This window comes from Carcharhinus amblyrhynchos, chromosome 1 (genome assembly GCF_965287045.1).
Source record: "Carcharhinus amblyrhynchos chromosome 1, sCarAmb.v2.hapA, whole genome shotgun sequence".
Classification (NCBI taxonomy): Eukaryota; Metazoa; Chordata; class Chondrichthyes; order Carcharhiniformes; family Carcharhinidae; genus Carcharhinus; species Carcharhinus amblyrhynchos.
Window position 1 is genome coordinate 153,182,423 of NC_137324.1, and position 13,769 is coordinate 153,196,191.

At 42.1% G+C, this 13,769-nt stretch overlaps 1 protein-coding gene across 1 annotated transcript in view; it reads left to right on the plus strand.

Annotated features, from left to right (window-relative positions):
* LOC145341908 (uncharacterized) overlaps positions 1-13,769 on the plus strand; it is an 81,500-nt gene that overhangs the window by 48,344 nt on the left and 19,387 nt on the right. The window contains exons 6-7 of the mRNA XM_080186991.1: positions 5,738-5,834; positions 12,140-12,292. Coding sequence (XP_080043117.1) covers positions 5,738-5,834; positions 12,140-12,292 — 250 coding nt within the window. The remainder of the gene's footprint in view (positions 1-5,737; positions 5,835-12,139; positions 12,293-13,769) is intronic.

Sequence of the window (13,769 nt, forward strand, 5' to 3'; positions counted from 1 at the left end):
AAGGCAGCCAGAATGCTATTGATCTAAAGTATTCTTGGTGTGCAAGATTATCCTGATAATGCAAAAGGTGATTCTTAACAGTCACAAATAATTCTGAATTATATGTAACCTATTGAAAATGATTTCTAAATATCCTAAAATATTAAAGTCATTGAATAATTTGTATAACTGAAATACCATTACACATAAATATTAATGGCTAGGGAAAGAAATCTTTGAAACCAAAAACTTACTTTTTAAACAACGATCTATAAAGGTTGAAATTGAGCTAATGAGAACAAATGTTCTAATGTGCAGAAATCCGACTCTAATCTGCAAACTTTCAATTGATAAAAATGCTTCTTCGGACTGCAGAGGCTATGATTCAATGGGGATATAAAGAATAGTCAGAGTAGCCCAGCAAGAAAAATGCCCATGAATTTTGCGTAATTTTAAGATGAAAATCTGTTGGAACAGTTCTTCTTCTTATTGGCTAAATCACTGAGACTGAATCTTGAATGTGTGGGAGCTGGTGAACTTTGGTACGACCATTGTCCCTAGGAATGAAACACTTGCTTAAAAAGAAGTATCTTAACCAGAGATTCTTGCCAAGGTGAGCATTTAAGAATTAGCTTTACATGCCAGGAATGTTGAGGCAAATCCTTGGCACTGTGAGGCAGCAGTGCTAACCACTGTGCCATCCTGTCACCCCCAATGAAGCAACATTATCTGTGCTTTACCTATGACATATTTCTTTCACACTTTGCATATATTTTCCTTTTGAATCACAACAATTCAAATCTATTCCTGTTCTGTAATCGTCCATACTGAATTTCTTTATGTAAACATCTATTTGAAGTACTGCTCGGCTCATTACCATATCAAATCCACAGTTTAGATCCACGCAGTTATTTTGTCTCTTGCTTTAATTATCACTCACATACCCCAATAGTTTAAAAACAGTACCACAATATTACCCATTGAAATATATTACAATTTCTTGGGCTTTCTTGACAGTTAGCACTCATTGAAGGCTGCTGGAGAATATTAGACATCTCCTTAATTGTGTAGGAAATTATGGTGCTATGTATTTGAGATCAGCCTTTGTTTAATGTTCAGGTGTGCGTGTATTTTGATTTTTTTTTTGCCAGTCTGTGGGATACTGAGCAAATATAGGCTGGGCAAATACTTTATTATGTGCAATGCCAAGGAGATAATCTCAGACTATGTCCCACATCTTATGTCAAGCCAAGCCCTTGTAATAAGGGAGCAAGTTCTGAGGTCTCAGTCATGATGTGCCACTAGCCAAGCAGCCTATCTGTTCATAAGAAATAGGAGCAGGAGTAGGCCATCTGGCCCTTCGAGCCTGCCCCGCCATTCAATAAGATCATGGCTGATCTGTCGTGGCTCAGTTCCACTTTCCCGCCCTCTCCCCATAACCCTTAATCCCCTCTCTTATCAAAAACCCATCAACCCGCTTCTTAAAAATATTTAGCGAGGCAGCCTCCACCACTTCAACGGGCAGAGAATTCCAGAGATTCACCACCCTTTGAGTGAAGAAGTTCCTCCTCAACTCCGTTCTGAACCGCCCCCCCTTTATCTTGAGGCTGTGCCCCCTAGTCCTACTGTCTTTTTTGAGCGGGAAGAGTCTTTCCACCTCTATCCTATCCATCCCATTCATCATCTTATACGTCTCAATGAGATCTCCCCTCATTCTTCTAAACTCTAACGAGTACAAGCCTAGTTTATTCAGCCTCTCCTCATAGCTCAACCCCCTCAACTCCGGTATCAGCCTAGTAAACCTCCTCTGCACTCCCTCCAAGGCCAAAATATCCTTGCGCAGGTGCGGCGCCCAAAACTGCACACAGTACTCCAGCTGCGGCCTCACCAATGCCCTATACAGCTGCAGCAAGACCTCCCTACTTTTATATTCAATCCCCCTCGCTATGAAGGCCAGCATCCCATTCGCCTTCCTGACCACCTGCTGCACCTGCAGGCTGGGTTTTTGCGACTCATGCACAAGGACCCCGAGGTCCCTCTGCACCGTCGCCTGCTGCAGTTTTTCGCCACGTAAGTAATAGTCCTTCCTACCATTCTTCCTACCAAAGTGGACCACCTCACACTTGCCAACATTAAATTCCATTTGCCATTTCCTGGCCCATTCGCCCAGCCTATCTAGATCCTTCTGCAGACTCTCCACACCCTCCACACAATTTGCCTTTCCCCCAATCTTGGTGTCATCAGCAAATTTCGACACCCTACACTCGGTTCCCTCCTCCAGATCATCTATATAAATGGTAAATAGCTGAGGCCCCAGCACCGACCCCTGGGGCACCCCACTAGTCACCAACCCTCCTATATTAATGGCTTGGATGAAGGGATTGACTGTATTACGGCCGAATTTGCTGATGATACGAAGATTGCTTGGAGAGCAAGTTGTGAGGTTATGAATATTTCACATTTCAGAAGGACACGAGAAAAGGAAAAAGGAAATAGGGCAACTCTGTTAATAAAGGTTGAGATCAGTACGATAGTAAGAAATTATCTTGGTTCAGAAGATCAAGATGTGGAAACAGTTTGGGTGAAGATAAGAAATAGCAAAAGAAAACGTCACTGGTGAGAGTAATATATACGCACTCTAATGGTAGCTATACAATAAGGCAGAAAAAAATCAAGAAATAATTAGGTCTTACAAAAATGTACTGCAATAATTGTGGGTGGCTTTAAACTTCACTTCAATTGGACAATTCAGATTGGCAGTGGTTGCCTGCAGAATTGTGTATTTGGGCCAGTTTCTTAAAAGAATGTTTTCTGGAACCTATCAGGGATCAGGCTACTTTTGACCTGGTAATGTGTAATGAGACGGGATTAATTAAGGATCCTGTAGTCAAGAGTGGTCATAATTTCATATTCAATTTGAGAGTGAGAAATGTGGGTCTACAACTTGTGTCTTAAACTTAAATACAGGTAATTGCAAGGGTATGAAGACAGAGTTACTGAATGCAGACTGGGAAAATAAGCTAAAAGGCTGAGATATAGTGGCAGACATTTCATTACTCTCAACAAAGAAATATTCTATTGAGAAAGCAAATCCCTAACATCCATGATGAACTAAGAAAAGTTAAAGGTGGTATCAAATTGAAAGCAAAGGTATACAATGCTGCAAAAACTGGTTGTAGGGGAGAAGAATTCTAAAATTTTAGACATCAGTAAGCAGTGATTTTTAAAAAGTGAGGGTGAAATTAGAGCATGAGGGAGAACTAGCAATAAATATAAACATATAGTAAAAGTTTCCCTGCATACATAATAAGGAAAAGAGCAGCTGAAGTGAGCATTGGTCCCTTAGAGATTGAGAAAGGGGAATTCATAATGGACAACACAGAAATGGCATGAACATGTATTTTGTATCTGTCTTCACAATACACAAAAAGCCTCCAGAGAGTAGGAAGTTAAAAGGTGAAAGGAGGAGAAGAATGTAAACCAATCACTATAATTAGTGGAAAATGAATTGGAACATTAATAAGATTTAAGGCTTATAATTCCCCTAGACCTGATATTCTAATCCCAAGAGTCTTAAAAAAAAAGTGGTTGTGGAATTAGTTGATGCACTGATTGTATCTTCCAACATCCTCCAGATTCTGGAAAGGTGCCAATGAATTGGAAAACTGTAAATTTAATACCTGTTTGAGACAATAATTGTCAGTTTCCTGCGTTCAGTAGACTAGTTAGCCTAATATTTGTCATTGGGAAAATGCTATAATCCATTATTGAAGAGATATTAGCAGGCTATTTAGATAATCATCTTGTAATCAGGCAGAGTCAATATAGTTTTATGAAACGGAATCATGTCTGACAAATGTATTAGTCATTTGGCAGTATAGAACTTGAATATTGCTGAAAAAACAGACATGTTGAAGTTTTATATCTTTCACCGACCAGGACAGACACGAGAATGCCAAGTTTCAAAGGTAGCAACAATTTATACTGCATGAGAACAGGGTGCTGATTGGTTGGCTAGTAGACCGTGGAGAATGTACCAGCAAACTATTGTCCCCAGTGTTTTTTTAACTTTCAAAAAAATGTACAATGCCTAGACAAATTCCTTTTGCCTGCAGAAGAAGGGTCCCTGCATATGAATATATGTAACTTTTGGCAAGTGTAAGTGAGCTACATTGTGAGTCCAACTGATAATCTTAAATTCTTAAGCACACTTGGAAATATTCAGCAAGTGCTGTCCAATCGCAGAATCACATCTAACATTAGGCATTATTTTCTGAACTTTGGAGCACAACTGATTGAGTACGGTTAGTACTCTGCTAATGGTGAACAACCAAAGGAATGTACTGTTTGATATGATCTTCCAGTCATTGGTACATATGGCTTACAAGCCTGGCATGGCACCGGCACTGAAATTCATACACCATATTACTCAAAAAGGAATATATTTCTGGCTTGACTGCAGCATCCTATTAATGCAAAGTAGCATCATAACATGATGAATTTCATCTGCTACTGAATTTTTTGAAATGCTTTGCTCTTCCAGGGTAATCTGCATAGATGATCCCTCGATGAAGCCAGGGAGGCCGAGAATGAGGCCCATGAGAGGTGGCATCCTCACCCTCCTTCATGGCATTCCCTCTCCTTGCCAGGCATGCTGAATGCCTCGTGGATCATAAAAGCTGAAACACCACTGGTATTCCCTCCAAGTATTGCTGTGCAATCAATGCCATTGACTGGCCCGCGCTACCCAGCGCCTCAGGGATGTCTGGGATGTCCATTCACAATTTCCACATCTACTCAGAATGATGCCACCAATGTCTCTCCAATTGGTTCACACTCTTTCAATGGAGGACATCATCAACCTCTAGCCTTGATACTTGGTGGCTGAATGGACTCTCCCATCTTTGTCGAAAATAACATACTGCCTCAGAGAAGTCTATGTGGAAAAATATCTCCTGCTGCAGTTCAAAATTGATCCACCTTTCCAGTGACGTCTGAGTCCTACACTTGTGCCCAGTGGAGCAGAACTGTGTGTGTTTTCCATGCTCTGAGGGGTGCTGACCGGAACTTTTATGATTTCTGCTCAGGGGGTAGCTTCCTCTAGGTAACCTCTGTGGATAAGATTTCCGTCTCACTGTCACCACCTCCAATATGTTATTCAAGTCCATAACAAGTAAGCAAAGGGTATCCCTTCCTCCAGTGCTAGTCTCTTGAGTCATCTCACATCCACTTGAATCATTGGAAGGTTTTGGCATGACCCACAGTTCTCTTGCTTAAGTCAGTCAGGAACTTCAGTGATAGCAGCAGTGGAGAATCAAAATAAGACCAACACTTGATTTGACCCACCCACATTCACACTCCCACTGACTCTATGTCAACTTAGGGCCGTCAGGTGAAAATCAGGACTTTAACCAGTTTCCATTGGAGGCAGGTTTCTAACCTGAAAACAGACTCAATCACTAGTTCCCAACTCCACACCTTACCTTACTTAACCTAAAGTCTCCATCATTGTGATCCAGAACAGCTGCTTTATTTATAAATACGGCATTCAGCAATGTATTATTAAAGATAGCAGATAAAAATGTAAGTGTAGTTTCCATATTTAGTGTTGGAGACACTTAATTGAGCAAAATGAAAAGGATTTCAATGTTGTTATCACCATTTTCTAGAAATCCAATCCCTCAGTGCCCAGTTAAAGAGAATGTCATTGCTACATTCTGTGCCACTGATCTCATTCACATTCTCTAATTCTTTGCAGTTCCTTGGTCTTTGGCCCACGTGGAAAATCTAAAGGACCGATTCTTTTCTTTTATGGCTGTTTGCTGTTATGGGGTTACCCTACTTATTTTACACAGGTCAGTAAATGTAGATAAGTAAAGTGACAGCCAGCTAGAGTTCAGCAATGTGTTCAATATCTTACTAGAAATTGCTTCTTAGTACAAAGTGATATGATCTGCATTTTCCAATATCATAATTTACTAATAACTGTGACTGTTGGAGGATTTCCATTCCACTACTTCATTGATCTATTGGCATGGGTATTTTAGTACAGTATTGTCAATGGATTATATTGTCGCTATAACACATGATGTGTTATAATTCAGGTCAGAAACTCCAAAATGTCTTGTGAAATCCACCTGGATCATAAGTTTTGCACTTTGAATTGGCTAGACTGAGCGTGAGATATTTCACTTCAGATATGATTCAGCTGACCCAATAAGGGCCAGTTAACACGTATAGAAAGAAAATTGGTAATAACTTTTACCAATTACAAACAATCATGATATTGTATAAAGCTTAACAGCTAAACACCGTTCCAACCAATCAAATCCCATAAACAATATATAAAATATGAAAGCTCACGTGATGCTGGAACTTAGACCTTTGGGTGGAGAATCTGACTTGCCAGCCTTCTAACTTCTGGCAGCCCTCTGGATATACACCCAGAACAGTTTGAAGTCAGACCAGTTTCACAGACACCCAGGGAGAGGGAGATTCTAGGCAAGCCAACGACCAACAGCAGATTTTACACTCCAGGAAGGCCAGGAGACCTGCTTCCAGCTCGCCAGCAGATTCTATATACCAATGATAGAGAGAGACAGAAATATTGCTTTCAATCTGATGTCCACCCTCTTCTAAACTAAAACTGCTGTCAGTAATCAAATTAAAAGTGAAACCTTGAAGTCACTATGAAGAAAAAACAGACTGTCCAAAGCACATGACCTGCCAATCAATCTTCCTCCTAAAATGCAGGGCCATAAGACAATCCCAGAAAGTATCTTGAGGCCATAGAAAAAAATTAACAAAACTCCATGTAAGTCATTGGAGAAGCAATAATAATAGGACTTCCAGCAGCCAGCCCAGCAACAATGAAAGAACTGAAGATGTGGTAGCTGCAGGGGACATGATTTAAAAAAGAACATGTTTTTGAAGATATAATAGTGTCACTTTTGCACTAATGCACGATCTCAATTTCTATATTTCACTGGATCATTGGAACCAGGCATTCAATATGGGTCTGGCACTTCTGAGAAGAAAGAATGATAATTAGCCAACACAGCATTCCAATCAGCCTGCAGCCTCGTAACCAATTTCAAAGCAGTGTGGAATGAGACAGAGAGTGGGTCAGCTTCTGTCTAATTGCAGAAGACTGTGGTGTCTAAAAAGGAGTCAGAGTGAGAAACACCAAGAAAAAATAAAGTTTGTATTTGCCTGAAGCGTATGATTTCAGGGTGCTCCAAAGTGCTTTCCTGCTATTGAACTTTTTTAAGTGTAGTCGCCTGAGAGGGCAGACATGAACTCAGTTTTATGTCATAATCAAAAGATAATAGTTGGGCTGTTTTCTGGCCTTTCCTGCCAGCAAGATCTTCCAGTCTTGCCAAAGTGGATCCCCACTGCTGGGGGAATGAGCAAGCCATTCAAAATGCCACTGACTTTAGCCAGTCTGGAAAATTCTGCCGGCAGCCAATGGAGAGCCACATACGCCATGGGAAAACCCTCCAAGGGGGAACCGGAAAATTCTGGACACTGCCATTATAGTGAAACTTTCCCTCAGTGCTGGATTGAGTGTCAGCCAAGATTGTCTGAGTCTCATTAACGAGATCTGAACCCACTGCTGAAAAGCAAGACTGCTACCAATGAACCAAGACTGATACATAATTAAAATAAGGAAGGAATACACAGATAAAATACTAAGAAGCAAAAATATAATTTACTTCTGCTGTAACTGAATATGATGTATGCTGTGTACAAAAGACATTTTGGGGGCAATTCTCCCATTCGGTCCCGCTAATTTTTACGACGGGTCGTGTCAGGAGATATGTGCGTGCACCCATTTGTGGAATTCGCGCATGCGTTCCTGACACTTGAAACTCCCACTGCTGGAAATCGGCGCGGTCAGGACTATGCGGGAAGACTAGGTATGTAATTTTAATCTATTTTTAATCTAATTTGAATGTAATTATTGAGCCCCAGGACTGAATTCTCCAATAGCATCTCCCACCCCACCAGTACAAATTCACTCCGGCAGGGTTTAGGGTCGTGACGCACTTTCAGGGAACTAGCGGGAGCTGTACTGGAGTGAACAGGAGGCAATCGGGGCCCCCCAGGGGTTGAGCAGCAGTCAGGTGGTGCTGCCTGGGCATGGACATAGTGAAACTTTCCCTCAGTACTGGATTGAGTGTCAGCCAAGATTGTCTGAGTCTCATTAATGAGATTTGAACCCACTGCTGAAAAGCAAGAGTGCTACCAATGAACCAAGGCTGACACATAATTAAAATAAAGAAGGAATACACAGAAAAAATACTAAGAAGCCTGTGTGCCCTGAAATATGCACACATATTTCAGGAGCAAAGTGCTCATATTTGGGGGCACCTTGGCACTGTCCACCAGGCATGAGGCAGTACCAAGGTGGAGGGGCCTAAGGGGTGGGGCCAGCTGAGGGCCTAGGGGATGATGGGGGTGGGGTTCCTGCTGCCAATCTGCATTGGAATCCAGTCAGGGCTGGAGGGAGCCAGTGATTGGGGCGGGCTGGGGGAAGCGGTGGTCTGCCAGGATTGGCCTGCCTCCTGTGGGGGTGTTTGCTAGGATGGGGGGGAGCGGGGAGGGGGGGGCTTATCACCGCTGGGAGGGAGGGGTGGCTGGAGATCAGGGCACTCTGGGACACAGAGGGGATCAGGGCTAGCCCAGGAATGGTCATGGGGGCCACAATCAGGCTGCGATCGGGCTGTGGGGGGAGGTTGTAGGGGCAGCGGGGATCCCGGTCTCGCCAGTGATCAAGCTGGTCAGCAAAGTGCAGACTGACAGTTTGGGGCCACTGCACATGCGCAGAGTTCTGGGAGTGTCAGCCTCCGGCATGAATAGGCTCCACACCCCGAGCTTTTAATGATATTCACGATTATGACCTCTGCACAGGGTAGGGAGATTTGAGTCTAAATTGCACTGAAAAAACAATCGTGATTTGCACCATTTTTCCTGCCAATTCAGCACTTAGAATCTTTTTGGGAGAATAGCCCCCTTTTGATTCATACAGTGACATGATTTTTCAGATTTGATTGTTTCATATTTCACTCATGAAGCCAGTATCATAGCCAGTTTTAAACATGTCTTGTCTTCCTCATAAAAATCATCTCCTATAAGGGTTTTGTTTAGTATCTAAAAATGTTAAGCTATTTCATAAGAACATAAGAAATAGGAGCAGAAGTAGGCCATCTAGCCCTTCGAGCCTGCCCCGCCATTCAATAAGATCATGGCTGATCTGTCGTGGCTCAGTTCCACATTCCCGCCCTCTCCCCATAACCCTTAATCCCCTCTCTTATCAAAAACCCATCAACCCGCGTCTTAAAAATATTTAGCGAGGCAGCCTCCACCACTTCAACAGGCAGAGAATTCCAGAGATTCACCACCCTTTGAGTGAAGAAGTTCCTCCTCAACTCCATTCTAAACCGCCCCCCCTTTATCTTGAGGCTGTGCCCCCTAGTCCTACTATCCTTTCTGAGCGGGAAGAGTCTCTCCAACTCTATCCTATCCATTCCATTCATCATCTTATACGTCTCAATGAGATCTCCCCTCATTCTTCTAAACTCTAACGAGTACAAGCCTAATTTATTCAGCCTCTCCTCATAGCTCAACCCCCTCAACTCCGGCATCAGCTTAGTAAACCTCCTCTGCACTCCCTCCAAGGCCAAAATATCCTCGCGTAAGTACGGCGCCCAAAACTGCACACAGTACTCCAGCTGCGGCCTCACCAATGCCCTTTACAGCCGCAGCAAGACCTCCCTACTTTTATATTTAATCCCCCTCGCTATGAAGGCCAGCATCTCATTCGCCTTCCTGACCACCTGCTGCACCTGCAAGCTGGGTTTTTGCGACTTATGCACAAGGACCCCAAGGTCCCTCTGCACCGTCGCCTGCTGCAGTTTTTCGCCACGTAAGTAATAATCCTTCCTACCATTATTCCTACCAAAGTGGACCACCTCGCACTTGCCAACATTAAATTCCATTTGCCATTTCCTGGCCCATTCACCCAGCCTATCTAGATCCTTCTGTAGACTCTCCACACCCTCCGCACAATTTGCCGTTCCACCAATCTTGGTGTCATCAGCAAATTTCGACACCCTACACTCGGTTCCCTCCTCCAGATCATCTATATAAATGGTAAATAGCTGAGGCCCCAGCACCGACCCCTGGGGCACTCCGCTAGTCACCACCCACCAATCCGAATAGCACCCATTGACCCCCACTCTCTGCCTCCTATTTGACAACCAATCCTCTATCCACGCTAACACCCTACCCCCAACTCCATGTCCCCTGACCTTCTATATCATTTCAATGATATAAACACTTTTTGAAATGAAATGTAACCCTCAGCCTTCACCCAGCTGGAGCCTTACCTGTTAGTTGTCGTTACTGAGCATGAGGGAATTGATTTTGCTCCAGAACAGGCTGGAAAGTTGTAGCAGGTCTCACATTTAAATGTACAGTTCACCATAACATTATTAATGAATCTCCAACCTGAAAGCAGTTTAGGTGCTGATATCTCACCCATTCAACACCACCCAGCCAAAATGTTTCTTCCTAATCTTGTGTGAGAATGCATGGCTGAAATCTGTCCTGCTGTAATATCTTCAGTAATTATACTATGTAACTTACCGGTCAATAAAATATTGCAACTAAAAATTAGAAAAAAGATCCAGCTGAGCTGTTCTGCAGGTTTGACAAATAAGAATATAAGAACATAAGAGTTAGGAACAGGAGCAGGCCATCTGGCCCCTCGAGCTTGCTCTGCCATTCAATAAGATCATGGTTGATCTTTTTGTGGACTCAGCTCCACTTATCCGCCCATTCACCATAACCCTTAATTCCTTTACTGTTCAAAAATTTATCTATCCTTGCCTTATAAACATTCAATGAGGTAACCTCAACTGCTTCACTGGGCAGGGAATTCCACAGATTCACAACCCTTTGTGTGAAAAAGTTTCTTCTCAACTGGGTCCTAAATCTGCTTTCCCTTATTTTGAGGCCATGCCCCCTTATCCAAGTTTTACCTGCCAGTGGAAACAACTTCCCTGCTTCTATCTTATCTATTCCCTTCATAATCTTATATGTTTCTATAAAATCTCCCCTCATTCTTCTGAATTCCAATGAGTATAGCCCCAGTCTACTCAGTCTCTCCTCATAAGCCAACCCTCTCAACTCCAGAATCAACCTAGTGAATCTCCTCTTCACCACCTCCAGTGCCAGTATATCCTTTCTCAAGTAAGGAGACCAAAACTGTACACAGTACTCCAGGTGTGGCCTCTCCAGCACCTTATACAGCTGCAACATAACCTTGCTGTTTTTAAACTCCATTCCTCTAGCAATGAAGGACAAAATTCCATTTGCCTTCTTAATTATCTGCTGCATCTGCAAATTAACTCCTTGAGATTCCTGCACAAGGACACCCAGGTGCATCATGCTGCAATGTTTTACCATTTAAATAAGAGTCCATTTCATTGTTATTCCTGCCAAAGTGGATGACCTCACATTTATCAACATTGTACTCCATCTGCCAGACCCTCGTCCACTCACTTAGACTATCGATATCCCTTTGCAGGCTTTCAATGTCTTCAGTACACTTTGCCTGCCACTCATCTTAGTGTCATCTGTGAATTTTGACACACTAGGTCCCCAACTCCAAATCATCCACAGAAATCGTAAACAATTGCAGTCCCAACACTAATCGCTGAGGCACACCACTAGTTACTGATCGCCAATCAGAAAAACACCGATTTACCCCCACTATATGCTTTCTATTAGTTAACCAATTCTCTATCCATGCTAATTTAATCTCATTTAAACATCATCCACATTTTACAGATTTGTCAAACCTGTTTCTTTTATAATTAGTATCAATTCACAAAGATGCTATAAATGAAGGTGTAATTCTTTGAATAAATAGACCAATTAATGAATTAATTGTCAATACACATAGAAAGTATGATCTACACCACTTTATGATTTTAACTCACTAGAAATAATATTTTTTTCTATCCTGGATTGGAAAGAATCTCAGTCTGCTGAAAAGACAATATAGATTAGATTATTAGGTTACACATGTATTCAAGGCAAATTCATTAGTCTGCCACTAATGACTTCAGTTGCTGTCTATTCTATTGCACAGATTGTCTCGATCTCCTTCAACAGGCTATTGAGCTTCCATATTGCCTTCTTGATCGGCAATGCACTGATGTGGTATCTATTTCTAAAAGCTTCCCTGATGGATCCTGGTTTCCTTCTGAGAGACAGTGAAGAATACGATCATGCTCTTAGGCAGGTATAACTCCCAACCTTTCTTCTGTGCCAACTGAATTGTATCTTGCAAGAAATTCCCAGGGCTGCCTTCACCAACTGTTTATATTCAAGGAAAGTCACAGTTTGTGATTGTAAGTACAGTAAATATTTGCATTCATGCAGACCGGAGGAATAGAAAGCATATTTTACATTTGGAGTAATTACATTTGATGCAATATTAAAGTGACGGGGAGAGGGTGAGTTAAATACACATAACAGTATTATTTAAAATGTAAAATGAATCTTATTTTCTATCTGGTGAAGACAAATTTTAAAATTCTATTTCTTTGCTGCAACCTGAAATTGACCCAACGCATAACAATTTCCAAAGCTCCCTGAGTAAACAACAAGATATACTGAATAACTTTAGGCTATGTTTAGTTATTGCAATTAGACTCTGTGATTGACCTGCAGAATGATACCTTTTAAAAAGGGAAAGAAAGTCAGTCACTTAATGTTGGGGACATCTGGCAATTTACAAGCACTTTCCAAACTATGAAATTCACTGGCCAAATGTGATTAAATTTTGGCCTGGGCCAGTTACTGAACAACAATCAGCCTGTGCAGGCTCAAAAGATATAGCCCCCATCTTAGAAATAGAATAATAATGGTGTGCTACACAGGATAATACTTCAGTCCTAATGAAACAACAGTAATGGCATGGGAAATGTACCAAAGTAATCCACTCTCTAGAATTGCTGGGACTTGCAACAATAATTTACTCAATACTTTGGCTACCTCTTTCATTCTTCTACTCTGCCTGTGGTCCGGGAAGAATTCCTGCACTCCCATCATTTGACCCTTTAAGTAGCCATGTCATCATGTGACCAATCAGTTTATATCTTCCCCATTTAAGTTGAGACAAAAGGTGGCGCGGAGATGTAACAGTGTGTGAACAGTAACTGTGTGTAAAACTGTTTATAACATACAGATTGAACAGGCCTTACATAACTGTTTACATAGGGTGAAGCATGGATAAAGAGGGTGCAATGACTTCAACGAGGTCCATGAGTTAGACCTGCTGGAATATGAACTCCCTAATTGAGGCCTATTAAGGCTGCCCAATGAGAAGTCCTACAGTGACATAGAGGCGGCAATTCGCCCGCTCTGTCAGGCTAGTTTTCTAGCACAGCAGTGGTGGGAGAATCTCGCATCCGAGCAACTGCAGGATTTGCTGCGGGAATAGCAGTTAAGTAATTTACATTTATTTTTAATGTCATTTTAATGTGATTAGTGGGCCTGGGACTGAATTCATGCACAGAAGCCCGCTAGTTTCAGCCTCCCAGGTGTGATAGGCCCTGCCCCTGAAATCTAATGATATTCACGCTGATGACCTCTGCAATGCGCAGAGTGTGGGAGATTCTAGTGCGAACTCCCACTGTAAAAACCAGCGTGAATTACTCCAGTTTTCCCATGAATTCAACACTTAAAATTTTTTCCGGAGAATCGTCCATAATGTG